A 23,297-nucleotide genomic window follows, 5' to 3' on the forward strand; every position below is an offset into this window, starting at 1 on the left:
AGCAATAAATTCACATCATAACAGCAAAAAAGTAATTTGGAGCACTCACGCACCCAGCAATATCAATCATATATATATGGGAGCTGATCCCCTATATAACTCTCTTAATTCCAACTGTGCCAGCGAAGAACTCAGCTCGGACTTCCACTTAATAACCAAATCGGGGTCCCAGCGAAGAACTCAAGCCGTGTCTACCCGTCCTATCCATAGTCCACACCATATCACACGCATGCCAACGCACGCACACTGCTCCAAATTACCACAAAAACATACATGGCACTTTCACAGTTATGAATGCAACATAAATCGTGCCTAAAGTTTATCTACATAGATATATGCATATAAGTGATGCATGGGCATACTTGAATATATAATAATAGAGAAATTACAATTAAAATTAATATTTTACTCACAGACTTGACAACGGTCACTGTGGCGGTTGGGTTGAGGAAGAAGGCTGTCCCGGCTCACCTGACAATTACATTATAATTATTTAATATAAATGACTCAATACAATCAAGAAAAGACCAAATACGTCTTAAGTCGTGCCGAAAATCCGGCAGAGTCTCCCCTATACCTAGGACCTACCCAATCTGCAAAATGGCTCAAAACACACTTCTATATTCACAATCCATATATCCACAACTCAATCACATCACACAGCCCCTCCTGGGCCCATCAAATCAGTCATCCATCATAATATGTAAAATTTCAATTTAGTCATTATAATTGATCATTTTTGCAAAAACTACCCAAAAAAGCTCTAAAAATTCTAAAACTTTGCCCCGCGGTTCTTAGCAATATTACTGGGCTATTGCAAAAAGAATCATAATTTTCCGAGCTACCAAGAATATTTTATGGATTTTTAATCCAATTTAAGCACTAGAAAATTACGAAAAAGCAAGGTTCGGGTTTACCTTTGCCGATTCTGACTTCGGGAACGCGCTCGGGACGTCTGACAATGGGGGGGTAACCAAAACCTCGGTCCAATTCGGAGACTTTTCCGGTAACGGGTCTGTCTGGCCGGAAATTCACAGACCTGATCAACTATCGAATTTCCGCGAATTGAGGATACCTACACGAAGCCCACAACACAGGGGTTAGTACATAAATTTTTCAGAATTTTCTAAGCTCATTTAATGCTCGGAAAGACACTGCGAAGTTCCGTGGGACCCACCGAAAAACGGTGTCAAAAAAATTCGAAATTTATGTCGCCGTGAAGCTCTCGAAGAGTGGAGCGCTCTGGTACTCTCGGTTTTCTTGTGGGGTTCACGGTTTGTGAGAAATCTAGCCCGAAAGTCAAAATGGGCTAAAAATTCCCGGGCAAAAATTGGACAAACCGCTCGATGGATTTCGGTGTTCTTGGTGTTTATGGAAAGCTCTCGACGAGTAGATGAGTTTAGACACAAGACCCGGTCCGATTGGTGGCCGGATCGGCTGGATTTTGGCCGAGAAGGTGAACGGTCGTGCGCGCGCTGCGCGTCGCTTCTGGAGCCCTTTTCCGGCGTTCTAGGCGGCGGCCTGCCGTGGGGGAGGGCTGAGGCGGCGCGCCAGCGAGGTGGGGAGGCAGGGGAGGTGGCGGTGCGGCAAGGGGAGGAGGGAGGAGAGAGAAAAGAGAGAGAGAAGGGGAGGAGGTCGGACGCGCGCGGGGAAGGGAAGAAGAAAAAGAAAAGGCCGGTCCGATTCGACCAGTCCGATCCGGTCCGGTTCGATTCGATCGGTTCGATTCAGGATACAAAATTTTTGAATTTTTACTCTGCCTCTGGACCGAAAACGAGGTCCAAAAATTCCGAAAAAATTTCAGAAAACTCAGAAAAATTCGTAGATTCTAAATATATTTTTAGTTTTTCCACGTGGTCTTTAAATTAATTTTTAAAAATCATCAAAGTTTATATTTTCGAAAAATCGAACCCGATTTTTAAAATCCAAAAAATCTCAAAAAATTCCTAAAATTTAAATAAAATTAAAATACCAAAAATGCTCATAAAATAATAAAATTTAAAATTTTGGGGTGTTACATAAAGAATTGTATCTATACAAAGAGTTATATTCATTTGCCAAAATATGTAATTGGATAAAGAGATATAATTATTTTTAATAGTTACATGCATGAAGAGATGTATTTATTAGTTAAAAAGTTGGCATGCTTTGAGTAATATATATAAGAGCATTACAAGTCATTTATAATAAGTAGCAAAAAGACAAATAAGTGTATATTTTTATGTGTATGAATTTGGCCTGATTCTTAATATTTAGAGGCTCTTATTTTAAATAAGTTGTGAAGTAATTTATTTTTACAAATAAGATATACATCTAGACTGAATTAATTTATATATTTTATTATAAATATGTGATTATATAGTAGACTATTAATACAAATATTATAATAGAGATATTAGGGTTGTATGAGTATGGGTTGGAAACCATTCCATATACCATATTTATAATTTTCTTCATTTGTATTTCTTTTTTCTATAAATTTCTACATAAATTATTGTGTTCATAGAATAAATATGGTCAATTTTTATCTTATGTTTATTCTTATGAAATTTAGGTAAAAATATTTTATAAATAAATATGTAAATGTCTATTTATAAAAATTTTCTAAGATTTTTGAAGATTAAAATAGAAATATTAATAAATAAGATAAATTTTGCCTATGTAAAAAAGGAAAATTCAAAAGAATAAGATATATAGTTAATTATGAAATTTTTATTAAAGTCTAAGGTTTAAAAAAATTTATGAATGGGTAAAAATTCATATATAAAAAAAATGAGAATTTAAAAATTTTGAGTTAATTAAGGAAATTTTAAAAAATTTGGGGATAGATGAAAAACTTTTTAGAACATTTGAGGTATGTGAATTTCTAATGTATTGAAAATTGATTTAAAAAAGTCATTTTATTATTATAAAATTTTTATAATTAAAATTTGATAAATTATATTTAAAATTAAAGTTTAAAGGTTTCTAGTAAATATATATATTATCAAGAAGAGGGTTATTGTTAGGGAGGAATGAAATTTGAGAAAATTGGAAAGAGATTTTAGGGAGGCAGACTTACACATAGATAAGCTGCACATAATCTTAATATAGTTATTGTATAAAAAAAGAATTTAAAAAAAAAAAATCTTATGTGGAATATTTTATATTTATGAATTCAATCTAAACATGCATGCATGGATATCAATTTAGAATTAAATTAAATGTGCAACAGTTGGATTAACCATATTTTGGATATATATATATATATATATATAATTTAGGTAAAAATTTAATCTATATCATCTATAAAATGATGCATGCTAAGTGAACAAACTTGAAAAACATGATAAAAAAAAAATCTCTCTCTGTTGGCACATTAATCAATTTGAGCTTGGCTGAAATTGAAATCTGATATTTTCATATTTTTAGAACATGAAAGTGACAAGTAACTTTGGGCTACTGGTAGAAGAAATTTGAATATGACATGTACCGTTGATTTCCTCTAAAAGGGTAATTACATTACATCACTATGAAACTATTTTTAGATATCTAAAGCCTTAAACTGATAATTTGGCCTGTCTGCAGCTATGATCAATTAAAGGGTTTCATTTGGGATCCTCTTCATGTCAGACAAAATTGTAATCTTCAAAAACCCATGTGATTCAACCTACTAACTTAACCAAATTTGCCTTATAATTTACCCTATATATATATGCTATAAAATTCAAATTTATTCAAAATCTTTTAGATCATTTCCATGTCAAGTAAATAGCTTGTAATTTATATAGAATGTTCATCTTAATTAAGAACTGTGTACAGCAGATGATTGGTAAAAGATTCATGTAGTAAAGGTTTGCCAGCCTGTGGATTGCCTTATCAAATGAGATTTTCTTTGTTTATATTTTTACTTCAATGTTGTATTTCCATTTGCTTCCTTTTTAATTCAGTAGTAGGCATATTACAGTACATACCAAATGGGTATTTTGCATATGTCATAGTGATCCTAGAGCATGATGATATTGAAGCTTTAGTTTGTGAGGATGAGCTATATGTTTAGCCTTTTGATTTAGTGCTACATTCATCATAATTTCAAAAGATAATGGAATGAAAAATCAAAATTAATATCTCATTTCAAGTTAAATGCTGCATTTATTAATTTTTTTATTGAATGGATAACTTAAAAATCATTTGTTATTAAATAAAGAAATGAACATCATAAAAAAGAAAGAAAAAGAATTTCTTTTAATATATATATATATATGAACTCTATCTATATATATATATATATATATATATATATATATATATATATATATATATAGAGTTCAATTTTAGCAAAATCTAGAAATGTCTTTCCTTGGTAGGTCCACAAATAAAGCCATAAATTCCATGCAATGAGATGGAGTCCCTTACTCTTCCTTGCAAAGTGGCATAGAAGAGTACAAAAACTGGTTATAAATTTGGCAAAGATATTCTGAGACCTTGAGTCACATTGCATAACATACATGACATTGACATGTTCGTGGGATACAATTCATATATAGGCAGAGTACACATTGTGTTGAGGTTTCATTTCAAGGTAGGGAGAGAGTCAGATAGAGAGAGAGAGAGAGAGAGAGAGAGAGAGAGATAGGGAGAGAGAAAACTAGCGAGAAAATCGAGAAATGAGAAGATTCTGAAGAATGCTTGGATTTCAGTGCTTTGAAAACATCCACTGTGATGTGATTTTCTTCTCGGACAAGAAAATCTCTTCCTCATAAAAGATTTTTTTGAGCTGAAAACATGGTTGGACTTTCCTTGGTTCACCTTGATCATTAACGCATAGGTAGCCGCTTTCAACTCCACATCCTTTGAGATTTCCTTACCTTATATCTCGCTTTTTTGAATTGATTTTTTGTTACTTGTTTTAGATTTGTGGATCTTAAAATATGCGGATTTTTGTTAATCTTTCTCTCTGCAATTTTTTTCTCTATTGGGCTTGCTTCATTTTTGCTATTTAAATTTACAACGTTCATGGGCTTTTTAATGGGTGTCACAGGGAAAGACAGAGAAGACCAAAGAAAAAAAAGACAAAAAGACCAGCTCTTTCAGCTTTTACAGAAATGTGCAGCAATACCAGCCTTAGCAGCAGTGGTGGTGGTGGTGGTTGTGGTGACTATAGTGGTGGCTGTGGTGGCTATAGTGGTGGTTATGGTGGTGAGAGTATATATTCAAAGAAACCCAAGAGACAAAGAGTCCCAAAGAGAGGACCCGGAGTGGCAGAACTAGAGAAGATCTTGAGAGAACAAGAGAAGAGACCTGATTTAGACAAAGCCAAGAATGAAGGATTCTCTTTAGTTTCACTACCTCCATGTTCTTATCAGCCACAATCTCCTCTTCTTCCATCACCAAATTCTTTACCTACACCTGTCCCCTCATTTGCTCCAAATCCAAACAATTTTACTCCACCAACGACCACAACATTTTACGCTAACAATTCTGATAGTAACCCACCATCAGGAGGTGGTAGAAGTGGTGTTCATATCGCTGGATCAGGTGTTGTTTTACCTGAACATGCATTATTACCAACAATGTGGAATTCTTGTGAGCCTAATGGAGAGATTGGAGGTTCTAGATCAGCTTCTGGGATTCCACTTTCTATCCCTTTATCCAACGGATGTAATAATCACTTTTTTCCTTCTCCTAGTTTGATGCAAAGAAGCCAACACTCACCACCTTCAATGGTAAAGCAAGAATTGAAATTCGTTTATCCCTAGCTAGCTCTGTGTGTGTTTTTTCTCAGGAGTATTGCAATTAAGTCTCAATTTGTGCATAATGATGTGCAGAAAAATCTTTTTCCACACCCTGTTGTGACATCTTTAGCAACCTCATCTTCTGCTGGACCTTGTCATGGTAGAGAGCCCCCTTCAAACCAAACACGTCATCACTATACTAATGCGTGGCCAGAGGAAGATAAGGCAAGTTTAATTAAATTTAATCTAATTATATATATTCCCATTTTTCATCATTCATGATCTATTTGATTTTTGTAAATTAATTTGCAGGGTCCATTCTGCATTTGTTAATTATTTGTTGGAGAAATAAAAGGAAATCAAAAATTTTAATCTGGGATTTTTTTGGGTGTCCAAAAAATTATTCATAAATTAAATATTTCACTCAATTAAACCTTTTGTTGTCCAAAACATGACTGAGTTAATTTGGCATATCATCCCTTGAAAGAAAAAGATTGGAAAAATCTCATTTTTCTTGTGCTTTGCAATTAATTTCCTGTTATATATTCCCTAGCTAGCAACCATAATGAGGGCTATTACCAAATCAGAGGAATTAAGAAAGAAATATATCTCCTTAATTACAATTATTAAGCTTTATTTGAATACAATCGTTTCCTCTCCTTAATTGGCAATTAATTCTTTTTTTGAAAAATGTGGGAGAACAATAATTTCAATTTCTAATGATGAAAATGGTTACTATACAGGTTGGTGCAAAGAGATCAAGGCCATTCTCCATAGAGATGATGATCCCTCCGGTTCCTCCTTTCCGGTACCAAGCTCCTACATTTTCACCTCAGATGAACGGACTAGACTCGTCACTTTCATGTGGTGGTCACAGCATAATCAATCTTGAACCATGTGACACAATCTCAAGGTAGGCCTATATATATACATATAGTTTCATCTTCTATATTAAATTCTAGCCATTTGATTTTACTATGCTTAAATTATACTATTTTATAATGTTTCTCTCAGAGAGATGAAGTCCGGAAGTTCTTCGGAGCCCAACATAAGAAAATGCAAAAGTACAGATACTGGAGCAGACAATGGCAATTTCCTCTTGTTTGGCTCACCAACAACTCCATCAATTCAGAATCAACGAGAACGGTCCAAATTTAGTCTTTTCCCATTTCAGGTAATAAGATAATGATACGCTTCTAAAGCATGAACTGAATTTTCTAACTGGCAAAATTACATATATGCTTGTTCGATATGATGCTCATTGTATTTTTTTTTTCTTGATGGGGTCCAATTATGATTTGAAGGAAAACAATGGGGACTCGCAGCATATGGCAGCACAAGGTGGATCAGTTCAGAATAAAACTTTCTATAGCTTCTTACTTCCAAGTAAGCAAATTGGTACGGTGGAAACAGACTTTGGCTTAAACAATGAGAGGATTGAAACGAGAGGAGATGGCATTGATCTCAACCTCAGGCTCTAAGTGCATGTGAAAAGCTTATGATACAAAATGAAAATTCTCATTTTAAGGACTATTTCTATAGATGGTTGAGAAGTTGGTCCTTGTATACAAATGTGTGCCTTCGAGTGGATATTTGGCTTTGGATGTAAAGAATAGAGATATGAGAGTTTCTTCTTTTGGCTGCTCTGGCTCAAGTAAATTATTGTATGAATTACTATATATGAATATGTATAAAGTTTCCCTTTGCATTGGACAAACGTAAAACTAAAAGTGTCGGATTTCAATTTTGATTAACTATCTATATTTTAAAATATATACTTGATTAATCATTTAATGAAACGTAAAAGCATTATAATATTTGATTAACTATCTATATTTTAAAATATATACTTGATTAATCATTTAATGAAATGTAAAAGCATTATAATATTTTTTTTATAAGAGTAAAAATAATATACAATTACAAGCATATCAACTTAGAAGATTTAAAAAGATGAACTTTATATTATACATAAGCACTACACATTTCTCTTCTCAATATTATTATTATTATTATTATTATTATTATTATTATTATTATTATTACTCTAGCTAGCTAGACCTATTCCCAGCCCCAAAGATAACGAATTACATAAAACACCACGAGAGACAGAGGATAGAGAGAAAAAGCTAGGAAGCAAGTCCAGAGTGGGTACGTGGTGCGCAAAAAGGCAAGTAAACCTACTATAGCAGTAACAATGAGGACTACTAGGACTTCAGCTGAATACTCCCACACGAAGCCTCTTGCCCAAATGAGTCCTAGAAAACCCAATAGGCCAAGGATGTTGTTCATGAATACGGCTCCATATATCTGCGCACACATATCAAATTAAAATCCCTAAATGAAAAATCTATTGTAATTATTGTATATTGGATTGTGTGTGTGAGTGATGAAAGAAAAGAAGGGAGGGGGGAGAGGCTAGTTATTAACCGCTGAAAACGTTAATGAAGATGCTTCTTCCTTCTTCTGACTTGCAGGAAATACCGTGGCCATTGTTGTTCTAAAGTTTGCAGCTAAAGGAAGTACTGTAAATGAAATGAAGAAAGAAGGTATGCCCATGTGTTCTGATAAGAGTTGAGTGTTATTTATCAGAGGTAATCCAAGGGAAGACACAATTGCAACTCCAACAGCTAATCTAAGTAGTGGTTTAATCAGAGCATGTAATGACTTCTTCCTTATACTTCTTTTCTTTTTCTGCAAAATAATATGTAACAATTTCTATTAATTAACATAATCATATTGCATGATCCAATATTACACACAATCTCTATACTATTCAATCACTAGATATATAAATTTTTTTTAGAAGAAGAGTTGCCCTTCATTCTCAAAGCTTACCTCTCTGTATTTTTCAATTAATTTGGAGTTGGTACTATCGGATAGCCTTTTCTTGAATCCATCCAAAAATTCTTTCTCATGAAGCATATCATCCTTATTTATGTCAAAAGCTTTCATCATTTTCATGACCACATCATCATGATCCAATTTTACACTTTCAAATTTGCTAGTAATCATTCCTTTTAGCTCACCAACTGACATTTTTCTATTTCCATCTTTGTCAAACTCCTCAAAGAGGCTGCACAAGAAAATCAAACAAAAGTAATTTCAATTTAGAAGGCATAGAAAGATCAGAAGGAAAACCATAAGTAAAAAAAATGAAAATTGTGTGATAAAGTAGATAATTAACCTTCGTATCTTAGCTTCATCGGGTTTTCCATCGGTGAGAAGGAAATCAAGTTGTTGGTCTTGGATTGTGCATAAGATTTCAGACAGTTGCTTCTCAATCTCGGCTAATTTATTCTTTTTCTTCTCGATCCATGGTTGAACTATCTGCGTAGATTTATTGAGTTTGTATGCTTTGAGTAATAGCTGGAAGATTAATCAGTGTCCAATTCATGACACTTTCTTTGAAACAAGAAATGCTATTAACAAATACCACAACTTTATGCTAATATGGCATTTTGACTACACAAATCTGAAGTCAGAGGATCGCACATTATTTTATAAAAAAAATTTTGGTGAAAAAAGTCTGAGATTGCTTACTTTATGCAACTCTGGTAAATATTTTCTTGAGCAGGCATTCTTATCAGCAACCATCTGCTTAGCTTCAGAGATAAACCTTTGACATCCACCCATAAACTCATCCATTGTAATGAAAGAATCACTGTCCTGGTCGAAATGCTTCATCAATTCTGTATTTGCAAATTCTTCATCAAGTTGCAGATCCCCAGATTTCATGTTTGTTACGAAATCTTTGAGTTCAGCTTCTGATATGCAATTATCCTCATTTTTATCGATAGTATGAAATGTCCTATTAATGAATTTTGAGAAAAAGAAAAAATAAAGAATTTGAGATGGAAGAAATATATGTAAAAATTAAAATGTCTATAATTTACAAGAACTAATGAAATTTGTAAAGAGCTCGGGAAGCTGAAGAAGACCTCTTGATGCAAGAAACATCAAGTTTTCCTTCGTCGTTAACAAGCCTCTTTTTTGCATACTTCTGTAAATGATTTAGAAATCCAGCCAGTAGAAGCTGATTCCTGGAGAACTCCAAGCTTCTTTCTTGAATCCATTGATGACGGGACTTTGATAATAGTTGACAAGTTGTTGCAAATTAATAAAATATTCAATTAGTACGATCACAATTGATTTGCAATCTCATAATTGTATTTGTTTTTAATTTTTAATTTTTGCTAATATCTTGGCTTATACTAAATGCTAGAAAAGAAATTTGACTTCTATACAATGACGGAAGAGAGGGAAAATAAACGGCGTTGCTACACAAAATAATCAGCGAAAGTTGGCGTCGCTAAAAGCTTTTTATACTTTTGGCGACGACAGTATATCAAATTAAATAACGTCGCTAAACATAATATTAGCGTCTCTAAATAGAATAACGATAGTTATTGAAAATTTGTCCATGCAGCTTGATTATAAATTTTAATTAATAAAAATTGTTAAGATTAGCGCAAATAAAATTCTAACAAGTACCAAAACATTTTCCTCTTTCAAATTATTATGTATATATATTGTTAAATTTAAAGAAAATATTAATTTAATTACAATTTAATTCATTTTAATTCAAACTTATATAATTAATCAAATTATATTATAATTTAATTACTTATATTTACTTCTTTATGTTTCTACTTTCCCAGGATTTATAATCCCAACACATACAGTATATAATTGCTAGAGAATACCTGAAAGATAAAGTATGAGACAAGTACTGCCCCAGAAACTGTAATTGTAGTTATGTGGCCCCACGGATGCGATTTGAAGGTAGTAACTACTTCCACCATTATAAATGGAATCAGTGAAAGAAGCATTAACCCTGCTGTAAGACTTGTCTTCCTGTCGGTCTCTACACAGTCTTCTGCGAGCATGCATGTACGGAAAGTGTTAGCTCAGAGTAGTCCAGGTCACTATAGCTAATAACGAATTAATTAATATGATAAGAAAAGGGAAAATTTCTCAAATTAATCAACCCTTTAATATTGATAATCGCTGTTTAACCAGCAAAAACCCTGCAGAAGTTGATGATTTCTGCTGATGAGGAAGTGAGGACTCCTTGGTTATTTTAGTTCTTCCAAGAAGAACACAAATTCCCCACTGTAATGTCAACCAAAAAATAGTAGATCCAGCTAGCGAACCAACTCCATTTTCAACTCTAGCTTGTGCAGCCTTTTTGTTCTGGGCAACTCCAGAAGCTAAAAGTTCAAGAAAACAAACATCCTGATGTAAAGAAGCTGTTACTTATTATAATATAACTGAGCCATGCACATACTGTTAATTAATTAATTAATTAATTACCAAGAACTAGCACAATTGTAGGCAGAACTTCGAGGATGCGAAACAAAGTAGCACCATAGATACCGACGCCAAGAATACTGAAGATTTGCTGTCTACCCTTTGTTAAAATCTTGTCACCCACAAGTAACAAGTATTCAAGAACTGCAATCTGGAAGACGAAACCTGGAATATTGGTGGCGCATGGCAGGAAGCCATAGTGGTGCACACATTCATCTCTTGTGGAATTCAGGCCTTTTGATGTTAGAACAGAAGAGTTGAAATCAAGGTGATCGACGATTATTGTTGTGCCTGACACCAATTCCTTGGAGCTTATTAATCTTAAGCTCCGACTTTGCACATTTCCAAGCACAAGCAGAAGAAGGGCAATAGAAAGCAAGAATTCAAGTCGTGCCATTGATGACAGTGATAAAAGCCAAGATGATTAATTTCATCTGCCTGGGAGTAATGATTTATATTGATGTTTATCAAGAATTACATCTTCCAGTCAATTTCACTAATAATTTAGGTAGATTAATTCCCTAATTAATAATATAAGCTAAACAATAATTACTTGGTAAAACGTTAAAAAAAAAGCTTTAAAAATTTTGAAAAAAGAAAACAATTCATTTTTCTAATATTATAGTAATATAAAATGGATTTATATTATGTTTGTGTATTACGAAAGTGTATAAACTATAAAGAAATAAAGTAAATACACAAAATAATAATATTTACATGGTTATAAGACTATATCACAGGCAAGCCATATTTCACTATCATCAATAATAAATCATTATTATTAACTCAAATTATACTACTTATCAACTCAATTACACAAAAATAACTTACACTACATAACTGTTCATAGTAAATACATTAGTTGATTCTCTCAGTTTCCTCTAGACATAACCTAATATATTTATCATTTTAACTACTATACCACAAAGATGTCTTCAACTACATAACAAGAGCCTTCTTATCAATGGATAAGAATTATTTTCTCTTAAATTTTATATTTTTTTTCCACCTTAAGCTGAAGTCTCTTTTCCTCCATGACTATAATGGGCAAAGCCCCTCATCAATAAGCAAAGGCCACTCTTCATGGCAAAAGCCACTCTCAATAGGCGAAATCACTCTCTTTAATGGACAAAACCAAATAACATTTTCACCTTACTTTTATTTATAGTGTTAATTCCTTCAATCCTAATCTGATTAAAAATTACACTCAATTTAAAAATAATATTAAAATAGAAATTCTACCTTCATCATATTGAAGAATATTTTTTTCCACTTAAACTATTAGGAAATTATCTTCTAAATCAACTAATATTATGGGTCATAAATCTAACTATGTTAATATTAATTTTAATTAGATCTGATTACTGAACTGATTGAACCAAACCTAGAAGGCTCTGTTCAAGTTTTTTTTTTTTTTTTTTTTTCTATAGATATATAAAATTTCATTGCAGGAATAAGGGCCTATACCCAGTACAAAGGAAGGATCGACTAAAGATCTTGAAAATACAGCATAAGATTAGAAGCTGGACCCAAGGCTCACACAAGTTTAAACTACTTTGAACTAAAAAGGCTCAATTAGCCAGCTCAAATAAGATTAGGAAAAACAAAGCCAAAGGCCCAAAACCAAGAACACTAGGTTTTGGACAACTCCGACCCGTTGAGAAGGAAACAGGTAGGGAAGAGAAAGTAGAGAAGAATCGCCGCCTTCCACCACCCATCACCCTAGCAGCCTTAACGGGAGAGAATACAAGAAATCCATGTAGTTTCAGAGGGATCTAGACGGCTATCGCCTATTGACTAAGATCCCTTACAGAAAAGAAACTCTCCATAAAGTTGAGCAAATCAAAAAGGCCTAGAAACAAAAACTAATTGATCTCCAAACTGAGTTGATGAACTGACAAATGAAACCTAGGAGGACCAATGGACAACGGGTAGAGCTCCTCTAAGCCGTTGAAGGACTGGGTGCCTATAGATAGCACTGGTAGCGTCCCCAAGAGGTACGTTGCCCCTAAAAATATCAATCCATTAGTCTCAAGAGGCTTAATCTTTCAAAAACCAACCGAGTAACCTTCATGCCTCAACCTAGGATTTAGAATCTGCATGCAAAGAAAACCCAGCAAACAATAACACCAAACACTATAAACTCAAATCCCATGAAAAGACTCTCTCCAATGAAGTTTGGATCTATCACAGTAGCATTCAACAAAATATTAATTACATCCATCTGGCTGTGGGGAGAGTCAACCCATTACCGGCCAGACAGAGAAGCTCCCCCTGCCCAGTAAGGGCGAGAGAAATCGCAAGATCGGCATTGAAAAATGCCTAGAGCGCAGAGAACAGAAGAAAAACCAGAGAAACTTTATATTTTATTAATAACTTGACAAATTTTGAAGCTAAAATTTTAGTTAAAGTTAGATGGGGCAGGAGGCACAAGGATAATCAGACAGATTTGCCAACACAAGAAAAGAAGTGCAACGCATGAAGCCACTACTTGAACAAAGCAATCAGCTACGAAAACAATAAATGAGAAAGAGATAGATGGCCCTATATACAGGTGTAAAGAAAAGGTGATGGAGATTGATCTATTTATTTAGAAAATTCAAGGGAGAAGAAAACGACAAATGAAAGATGTCTTGAATGATTTGAGGTCACAGGTTAAAGAAATGTCGGATTCAATAATGGCTGCTGCTTATAAAAAATATATATAATCATGTTGGTGGAATTAATGATCCACTTTAGCTACATGAATTTTTCATTAAACTAGTGATAAAAAAAACATATTTAATTGAAAAAAATATATATATCTTTTAAAAGAAGGAAAGAAACAAAGATTTGGAAAGTGGGGTTAGAAAGGATTTTCTTTATTTGGGGGAGGGTCATAGTGCTTTTGGGTTCTGATAAAGCTAGCCATTAAAAGTACATAATTTAGGGGCATGAATGTATATATTTGTGCTAAACTAGTTTCGACAAAACGAGCCCAAGGCTTATCACTTTTGGACTCGTGATAGGGGAAAATATCATTAGTCCCATCTGTCATGTTACTGCATGAAGAATGACAACAATAGACAATAAACTAATGAATTGGAATGAATTATTAATTATCGACCCACTTTTCTCTGCTCAGCTTATTTAATAAAAATTCTAACTGGGAATTAAAAAAAAATAAAATTTAAGTTTTTATTTTCAAAATTATAAAATTTTGAGGTCTTATATGTTTTTATTTTAATAAATTATTTATATAAAATAATTATATAATTATTTTAATTTAAAATATCTGATTCTATTAATAAAACGTCTACACCTAAAAAACATATTTTATTCGATGGTCATCTATCATATTTAACTCTACAATGTTTTTACGATAATCATCAAATTTTATTTTTTTATTAAAAAGAAAATTTACATATTGCGGTCAATTCCTCCAAAAAAAAAAAATATTATATTCAATAATTTCAAAATATAGATCATCACAAAAAAGGTAAAAAATTTAAAATTTATTAATAATAACATACCTTAGTTAATACGATAAATTCATTTCAAAATGATATGAATGTAATAATTAGAAAAATGTAAAATAAATAATAATAATAATAATTACAAGTAAAAAATTCATCAGCAACCACTAAAATAATAAATAAAAAAGAGAAGATAAAATAAAAATTATATATAATTATACTTTTATGAAATTTAAAAGTAAATAAAATAAAAATATAATAATTAATTAATCAATTTTATTATTTTATAAAAAATTAAATAGTAATTTTTTTTTATTTTTTTATAAAAATAAATCGCTTATTAATTTTATTAAATATTAAAAGTATTGCATCAAAATGAATGTGTTAAATATTTTGAATCTTTTATATTTAATTAATAATGAATTATTATGTGTTATGAATGATATATACTCATCCATACTTGGCACTCATCGGATAGCCAAGTGGTTTCCGTGATATCATAACATCATGCTCGAGAGGATTCTGGTTTGAGGAGTATTGAGGTTCCTAAACCACTAATGATACGTGAAACGAACGCAATCAATTAATAGTGTTAAGAGTCTCAAAAACTGCGAAAGAATAGAAAAAGTAAATCAACATAGATAATACAACACATTTGAAGAACACAATAACACGCAATTATACATAGGGTCAGATTTCTTTCAAGCCTTATTTCCAGCCTACAAGAAAACGAATTACATAGAACAGCACCAGAGATAATGGGTAAAAAGAAAATGCCAAGATAAAAGTCCAAAATGGGTATGTGTCGTGCCAATAGCCCATTACTCCTATTATAGCACTAACCACCATTAGCACTAGGACTTCAGCTGAAAAATCCCATGAAAACCCTCTTGCCCAAATAAGTGCTACAAGGGTCAATAGGCCTAGAATATTGTTCATGAATACTGCTCCATAAATCTGCAATACATGGAATTAATGAAAATCCTTCAATTAAATTTTCCTATGCACATTCATGAGATGAGAAACAAAAGACTAAAGCGAGGGGATGAACCTCTGAAAACATTATTGAACATGCTCCTTCCTTCTTTTGACTTGCAGGGTAGATTGTTGCCATTGCGGTTTTGAAATTTACAGCGAAAGGAAGCACCACAAATGAAATGAAGAAAGAAGGTATGCCTAAGCGTTCTGATAAGAGTTGGGTATTATTCACCAGAGGCATTCCAAGGGAAGACACAATTGCAGTTCCAAGACCAACTCCAAGTAAAGCTTTCATCAGTGAACGCTTTGACATTTTTTTGATACTGCTTTTCTCTTTCTGCAAAATCATAATTAGGCAAATATTCTGTAATTCCATCTGCTAAATAATAAAATTATATGCATCATACCCTTGTATTGGCATTCAATTTTTAATGCTTAATTACCTCTATGCATTCATTGAAGAATTGAGAGGTAGTACCATCGGATAGCCTTTTCTTGAATCCAACCAAAAATTCTTCCTCATGCAGCACATTGTCCTTGTCCATGTCAAAAACTTTCATCATTTTTTTCTCCAGATCATCATGATCCAATTTTACACTTCTGAATTTGCTCTCAATCATTTCTCTTAGTTCTTGAACTGTCATCTTTTTGTCACCATCTTTGTCAAACTCCACAAAGAGACTGTACAGGTACAGTCATTGATTAAAATAAAGAAATCAAGCAGAACCCAGAACAATTTTTGTGCAGTTCAAGAAAAGATTAGGGGAATAGCATAAAAAGAAAATAAGAAGTTAGAGATAAATTAAGTAGAGATAACCTTCGTATCTTCTCTTCATCAGGTTTTCCATCAGTGAGAAGGCAAGCAAGTTGTTCGTTCTGGGCAGTGTTTAAAATTTTTGACACTTGCTCCTCAATTTCGAGTAATTTTCTCTTGCTTTTATTAATCCATGGTTGAACCATCTGCATTTTTTTTTTTCCAAATTTAGAACAGAATTTTTTAAGATGCTAGAGTGGTGGAAGTCACTTGCACTTTGGAATTAAATAAATTTCAAAAACTCTGTAGTCATGTGGCCATGTGGGAAACTTAATTCATAGGAGAAATAAAAGATAAAAATTTCACATTTCTAAATTAATTGAGATATATATATATATATATATATATAAGAAAAAAGGAAAAGGGTAAGGAGGTTGCTCACTCGATGTATCCCTGGGAAATATTGTTTTGAGCTGTCAGTTTTATCAGCAACCATTTCCTTGGCATTACGGACAAATCTTTCACACCCACCCAGAAACTCATCCACAGTAATCAAATGATTACTGTCCTGGTCGAAGTGTTTCATTAGTTGTTTAATTGCAAATTCTTCATCAACAGCCAGATGCCCAGATTTCTTGTTTGCTAAGAATTCTCTGAGTTCATCTTTTGATATGTGATCATCATTATCTTTATCAATCTTACGGAATGTCCTGTTTATGAATTTGGGAAACAATTCAATTACAGAGGAAATTATAAAGATTAAAGAAAAAAAGAAGCTAGTTAATGGGTAATGACCTTTTAATGCAAGAAGCGTCGACATTTCCTTCGTCATTGACAAGAGTTCTTTTAGCAAAATTTTGCAAATGATCCAAGAATCCAGCCAGCAGAAGCTGATCCCTTGAATATTCTAAACTTCTTTCTTGGATCCATTTATTACGCGACTGGATGTGAGCATAGACCAAAAAAAGACATATCACTTGTAAACAATTGACCAATGACCACAACAGAGAAAAATTCATCCCCCACTAACTGTGAATTCCTGAATTGTAGAATGCTCATATATACCTGATAACCCAAGTATGAAACTAATGCTGCGACAGATACTGTGAGAGTCACTATGAGGCTCCATGGCCGTGACTTGAAGTTACTAGCTACTTCCACAATTATAAATGGAATTAGTGACAGAAGCATTATCCCTGCTGCGTATCTCGTCTCCTTGTCCGTCTTTACCCCATATTCTGTGAAAAAACCAAGTGTTACCACAGAATAATAATTAAGATAATATCACACTTAGGAAAGCGAAATTGGCAAGTTAATTAACCTTTTAATACTGATAATCGCCGTTTAACCCGCAAACACCCTGCAGGAGTCGAGGCATTTGATGATTCTTGCTGAGGAGGTGACAATTCCTTGGTTATTTTAGTTCTGCCAAGAATGACGCAAATTCCCCACTGTAATGTCAAGTAAAAAACAGTAGATCCAGCAAGAGTACCAGCTCCGTTCTCGATTCTAGCTTGAGCAGCATCTTTGTTCTGAGCAAGCCCAGATGCTGGAAGCAAGAAAAAAAAAATGTTATGGAATTGAAGCTGCTGCTGTTTACTGAGGCTTAACTAGAAAAACTGATAAGAATCGATATTTGTATGTATTTGTACCAAGAACTAGCACGATAGTGGGTAGCACTGTAAGGATGCGAAATACAGTGGCACCATAGATACCGACACCGAGGATACTGAAGAGTTGCTGTCTACCCTTTGTTAAGATTTTGTCACCCACAAGCAGCAGATATTCAAGGACTACGATTTGGAAGATGAAGCCTGGAATATTGGAAGCGCATGGCAAGAAGCCATAGGGGTGAGTACATGTATGTTTTGTAGAATTCAGGGCGTTGGAACTTGGATTTGAAGAGTTAAAATCAAGGTGACGGACTACTCTAGCAGACACCAGTTCCTCAGAGCTTAATCTAATTCCCCGGAGACCTTGCGCATTTCCTACCACAAGCAGGATGAGAATAGCCTGCACCTGCAGAGAAGGAAGGGGCACTACCATTGATGCTACAAAACAATTGCCAAGATGCCTTTGTTTGGGTCATGTAGCTGTACCTCTGGAGGCAGCCCAAAATATAAATATACAACACCACCGACGGCTAGTCGTATTTTAAATATTTTTATTTTAAGGAGAGACCAACTCTAGAAGTCTCCATTCTACATATAAAGGAGGATTAACTAATAAATCTCTATTAAATAATAAATATGTGTATTTTTTTTAACAAAATTAACATTAATTCAAAACAAAATTAAACAGAACAAAAAAAAAGCTAAGATATGCCAAAAGTCAAGACAAGAAATCAATAAATGGAAAATTTAACATATATATCCATGAATTTTAATTTATCAATAGTGAAGTTACTTTTAAAATTATGAAATTTTAAATTTGAGTCTCAATAAAAATTAATTATATTAAAAAAATAATAATATGTGATGGTAGGAATAAGACTTCACAGAACCCACAAATCAGTCTTCCTAATAATATTAATCTCTAAAAATAATTATTTAATAATGAATTTAAAATAAAATAATTATTTAACCATTTTTAATATTAACTGCTTGCCTGTAATTACATATTCTCGCATAATTACTTCAGTGGTTTTTTTTTTTTTCCAATTATAGCATTGAATTAACAATGCACAATAAAATACAAAAAGCCCCGTTAAAAAAATAATATAAGCTTGACAAAACTCTAGAGACCTGAGAACAAATATCTAGGAAACCCTTCAAAGCCGTCGTTCTTGTAGGTGCTAGATCTGGAGCAAGACTGGAGGGCTGACAAAAGCAATAGCTTCCGTAGTCACCCGCTACCAAAAGCGACCACCTTACATCAACTCAGCCAGGTGCTAGACTTCAGGGTTAAACATTCAGACAGAGAGGGGGTGGGCAGATCCCACGAATTAAGAGTCTGTGTGATATTTTTTAAATGTATTAGTTAAAGAATATTAAAAAATAATTTATAAAAAATTAAAAAATAATTTAAAATTAAATTTAATTAATTTTAATTATAAAAATATTAAAATAATAAAATAATTATTTTAAATTTTTTTTTAAATGAAATTTAAAATAATATTTTTATTCAAAAAAATAATTTTAATCTTTCAAATTTAATATCAAATAGACATTGATATTTAGTTTGAATACTCAAACTGCTTTTCTAGATAAATTATTTTTCAATGCCAAACAGATCTAAGACAAGCTCAATAATGCAGGGTTACCCACAACCAAACATGTAAAGACCAGTGACGAAGCTAGATTTTTTATTGAAGGTGGACAAAGGAGAAAAAATAAATTCTATCAAAATTTATAAAGATAATGCTTTAAAAGATAAAATTAAAATAGTAATAATAATATTCTATTCAAAATAAACTAATAGAAAAATAGTATATTTTAATATCCTAAAATGATATAATCAAGCCATAACATTACTCAGAAATGTCAATTATGTATTACATCAATACATAGATTTCTAAGTAGTAATTGCTCTCTGTGAGTTTTCATGTTTTGATATCGTTGCATGATCACTTCATTGTCAATGGAGTTAAAAATTTCTTTCGCGATATATGTAATTAAACAATCAGACATCCACTGATCTCCCATTCAATTGCGCAATCGATTTTTCACAATCTTCATAGTAGAAAATGCTCTCGTTGCAACAAGTATAATTAAGGCCAATATTACAAGCCTATAAATTAAAGGATATAACACATTTTTTTTTGTCTTCATCTTTTTTTCAGCAAGATTACTAATCCTGTCAAATTTAAAAACTCAACATTGGACTTTATATTAAGAATACATGTCTCCAATTGATTGTCAAGAGCAACAAGTTGTACTATAGAAAATTCAATCAGGTAAAATTGAGCAAAGCACAATAATTTTTCCTTATCAAAAGATGAAAAAGGAATTATTCGGACTATTAAAGTCCAAGTCTAACTGGAATTAAGAAGTATAATTAATTTAGGAAGTATAATTAGTTTATGAAATTTAGTAAAATTTAAATTATGAAATTTAATAATTAGAGTCCTAAAAGGACTAGGTTTTAGTGGCATATATATATGAATAGTTGGTTAACCATTATATGAAATGTATTGCAGAGAGCTCACAAAGTGGAGAGGTGTGTTGAATTCTGTGAATTTTGTTTAAGTGATTTTGAGGGTGAGAAAAATAATTAGTGGTTGTAATTATTTTTTCTTTACAGTGAATTTGTTTAGTGGAGTAAGTTTATGCCAAACTACGTTAAATTTTATGTTCTTTATTTTGTGTAGGTGTGATTTGTCACAACACGGACTAAGATATAAAATTAACTCTGTATTCACTTAATTGAAACGATTATTAAGCTCCTGAAGCTGCAAATCTATAACAACTACATTAAAAAAAGCTTTGTCATTATAATTTTAAAGGTCCCATCATTTTCTTCATTTTTGTTAGTAATCGAAGAATAAAGAAACTTTTTTCTATTTGAGTCCCACCACTACTCTTCTTTACGATATGAATTGGCGAGGGTAAAGATAAATTTAGCTTTTTAAGTTACTATATTTACTAAAAACAGAATTCAAATATGGGTATTGATTGGTTATTATGGAGGACAAAAGTATAAATAAATAGTTAGATTTCCATTTTAGTTTCAAAATTTAAAGTAGGCAATTACTCACTATGTCTATGCTGTGGCTTTGCACCGGTGAAGACCCTCCAAAAAGATGGCGGAGACTTTAACAGTGGCGCTGCTCCAGCCATCATAACCACATCGCAGATCGAAGGAAGCTCTCTCTATTGAAAAGATCTGCCAAAGACAAACAACCTAAAAAATGTACTTACATTAAAGTGGCCGCTCACATATCTTGAATGATCAACGCGTGACACCGACATTTGTTTGTCTTTGAAAGGAAAAAATTATGCTGTAGAGTAAATAGATGATCTCATGACAAGTTAATAAAAATATTAATATATATAAATAAATATAATTATTAACAAGTTAATAAAATATATTAATATATATAAATAAATATAATTATTAAAATTTAAAAGAGAAATGTTTATCGTTTGAATAGTTATAGTTTTATAGAGCTTACTTGTGTAGGGGTGGTGACGGTTTAGAAACCACCGATTTAGATTCAATGAAATCATGAACCTGAACCTAACTGTTAGGGGACAGTTTGAAAGACGATTTCTGAATCGCCGATTTTGGTTCTAGCCTCGGTTTAAAACGATTTGAAGGGTGATTCAAAAAAAGACGATTCAAGATGGTTTGGGAGCGATTTAAGGGCTGTTTAAGAGTGACTTAGATAAAAAAAATTAGAAAAAAATTTTATTGATTCAGAATTTAAGTTATATTTGTAAAAATATTTTTAATTTTTCTTAGAAATATTTCAATCAAAATAAAATAAGAAAAAGGAGAATAAAAATAATTTATCTTTAAGAAAAAATTAATAATTAAAGACTTGAACTTGATTAAAAAGCTAAAGATAAAAATAATTTTTTTTAAAGAAATTAGCAAAAAGTGTATGAACTTAATTTTACCTATGTATTCCTTTAGGATTTAGAGGAATCAAAATTTCTAATTCTATTGCTTGCCTTTTTTTAAAAAAATTATATGATAATTGATAATTAAAAAAGTATAAAAGAGAAAAAAAATTAAAATAGAGGGTATTATAAATTTTATTGAGGATATAAAATAACAATAAAGTAATTCAGATAGTATTAAAAATTTCTGTGAGTATATAAAATAATAAAGTAGAAAAATTGAAAGAGTACTGATAATTAAAAAGAGTATAGAAAATAATTATTTAGAGAATTTGAGAGAAATTGAAAAAGTATTAAGAATTAAAAAGAATGTAGAAATAACTATGTAGAGAATTAATGATATATATAAATGAACTAGGAGCAGAGTGAGATATTTATTAAATTTTTTTGTATTTAAATCGCTGATTTAGTCTGGTTTGAAACTATCGGTTCAATCCGGTTCGGAACCACCGGTTCACGGTTTCTAAAAAATATGAATCTAAATCAAACTGCAGAAGGACAGTTTCGGTCCGGTTCGAAACCGGTTCCTGTTTTGACCAGTTTTGGTTTGATTTTGATCGAATCAATTTCACTTCGTTTCCAATTCAAAATTGGACTGTGGCCTCCCCTATATATAATGTATAAATTCCTTATTAATTTACCTCATAAAAGTAATTAGGATATAATAAGACAATTATTATGCAATGGTAGGTATGGCCATCAGCTTCCTCATCTCCTTACCTCTCTGATTAATATCTAACTTCCCATAATACAGAAAATTGAAAGATTCAAATTCTGATGATTTTTTTTCTTTTAAATAAATTATCAGTATCAAAGATAAAAAAAAAATTTTAAAAAATTCATGATATTGATATACTAAATTAAATATATCTAATTTATCAATTCGATTTGAATTTTTTTGTAATTTATTTTAATTAATCCATTTTAATTGGAATGACATTTATAAAGATATGAATATGAATTATTCATAAAATTAATAATTCAATTAGAAGTATAGTCCTTGATTTATATGATAAGTCCAAACATTAATCCAACCAATCCAAGTTTTATTCTAAAAATTTAAATTTTTTTACCTCAAAAAATTCATAATTCACAAATTAATCAGAATTTAATTCAAAAACATTTTATACATAGCTATACTAATTCAAATTAATTTATAATCTAAAATGATCTAAAGAAAAATAAAATTCTGTACACATCCTATTACATGATGGAGTAATAATAATAATAATAATAAATATTGATTTAAAAGAGAGTAATTTAATAGTGCTTGTGAACGAACATCAATATTTTCATGGTTAATTTAGAAGGGAAATTATTGTGCTGTGTACTTAAAAAAAGTCTATAAATGAAGTAGTTAATTGGCGAGGATAGAACCGGCTTACCAATTAAATTTAATTAAAATTAAATCATATCAAATTAAAATTAAAATAATAAATAAAATAAAATTAAATTAAAAGGTCTATTTAATAATATTAATTATTTTAATAAAAAAATAAATTAAAATATTGAATACTAT

General features: G+C 31.7%; 3 protein-coding genes across 3 annotated transcripts; 1 reads left to right on the forward strand and 2 right to left on the reverse strand.

The window, feature by feature from the left end:
- Positions 1-4,571: 4,571 nt before the first annotated feature.
- Positions 4,572-7,446, forward strand: LOC110673640 (uncharacterized). The gene is made up of 6 exons (XM_058140841.1): positions 4,572-4,807; positions 5,021-5,705; positions 5,808-5,939; positions 6,458-6,627; positions 6,729-6,888; positions 7,019-7,446. Exons 2-6 carry the CDS (start codon positions 5,085-5,087, stop codon positions 7,193-7,195), a joined length of 1,260 nt encoding a protein of 419 aa, XP_057996824.1. The 5' UTR covers positions 4,572-4,807; positions 5,021-5,084; the 3' UTR covers positions 7,196-7,446.
- Positions 7,447-7,587: 141 nt separating this feature from the next.
- LOC110673601 (sodium/calcium exchanger NCL2) lies at positions 7,588-11,463 on the reverse strand. Its single transcript, XM_058141046.1, has 9 exons — positions 11,031-11,463; positions 10,706-10,927; positions 10,421-10,593; positions 9,656-9,801; positions 9,258-9,525; positions 8,902-9,044; positions 8,553-8,790; positions 8,145-8,408; positions 7,588-8,024 (listed from the first exon to the last, which is right to left on the reverse strand). The coding sequence occupies exons 1-9, from the start codon at positions 11,422-11,424 to the stop codon at positions 7,776-7,778; spliced, it is 2,097 nt and encodes a 698-aa protein (XP_057997029.1). The 5' UTR covers positions 11,425-11,463; the 3' UTR covers positions 7,588-7,775.
- Positions 11,464-15,103: 3,640 nt separating this feature from the next.
- LOC110673639 (sodium/calcium exchanger NCL2) lies at positions 15,104-18,380 on the reverse strand. The gene is made up of 9 exons (XM_021836773.2): positions 17,867-18,380; positions 17,536-17,763; positions 17,280-17,452; positions 17,010-17,155; positions 16,657-16,924; positions 16,278-16,420; positions 15,904-16,141; positions 15,534-15,797; positions 15,104-15,439 (listed from the first exon to the last, which is right to left on the reverse strand). Exons 1-9 carry the CDS (start codon positions 18,258-18,260, stop codon positions 15,191-15,193), a joined length of 2,103 nt encoding a protein of 700 aa, XP_021692465.2. The 5' UTR covers positions 18,261-18,380; the 3' UTR covers positions 15,104-15,190.
- Between the last annotated feature and the right edge of the window lie 4,917 nt (positions 18,381-23,297).

The sequence above is a fragment of the Hevea brasiliensis genome, chromosome 18 (genome assembly GCF_030052815.1).
Source record: "Hevea brasiliensis isolate MT/VB/25A 57/8 chromosome 18, ASM3005281v1, whole genome shotgun sequence".
In the NCBI taxonomy this organism is placed as follows: Eukaryota; Viridiplantae; Streptophyta; class Magnoliopsida; order Malpighiales; family Euphorbiaceae; genus Hevea; species Hevea brasiliensis.

Coding starts and splice junctions, on each gene's coding strand:
- LOC110673640 (XM_058140841.1), top strand. CDS start 5,085: ATGTGCAGCAATACCAGCCTTAGCAGCAGTGGTGGTGGTGGTGGTTGT. Junction 5,706..5,807: donor AACACTCACCACCTTCAATG/GTAAAGCAAGAA, acceptor AATGATGTGCAG/AAAAATCTTTTTCCACACCC. Junction 6,889..7,018: donor TTAGTCTTTTCCCATTTCAG/GTAATAAGATAA, acceptor TATGATTTGAAG/GAAAACAATGGGGACTCGCA.
- LOC110673601 (XM_058141046.1), bottom strand. CDS start 11,424: ATGGCACGACTTGAATTCTTGCTTTCTATTGCCCTTCTTCTGCTTGTG. Junction 8,791..8,901: donor GATGAAGCTAAGATACGAAG/GTTAATTATCTA, acceptor TTTCTTGTGCAG/CCTCTTTGAGGAGTTTGACA. Junction 8,409..8,552: donor TAATTGAAAAATACAGAGAG/GTAAGCTTTGAG, acceptor ATTATTTTGCAG/AAAAAGAAAAGAAGTATAAG.
- LOC110673639 (XM_021836773.2), bottom strand. CDS start 18,260: ATGGTAGTGCCCCTTCCTTCTCTGCAGGTGCAGGCTATTCTCATCCTG. Junction 17,156..17,279: donor TTTCATACTTGGGTTATCAG/GTATATATGAGC, acceptor GCTCACATCCAG/TCGCGTAATAAATGGATCCA. Junction 15,798..15,903: donor TCTTCAATGAATGCATAGAG/GTAATTAAGCAT, acceptor ATGATTTTGCAG/AAAGAGAAAAGCAGTATCAA.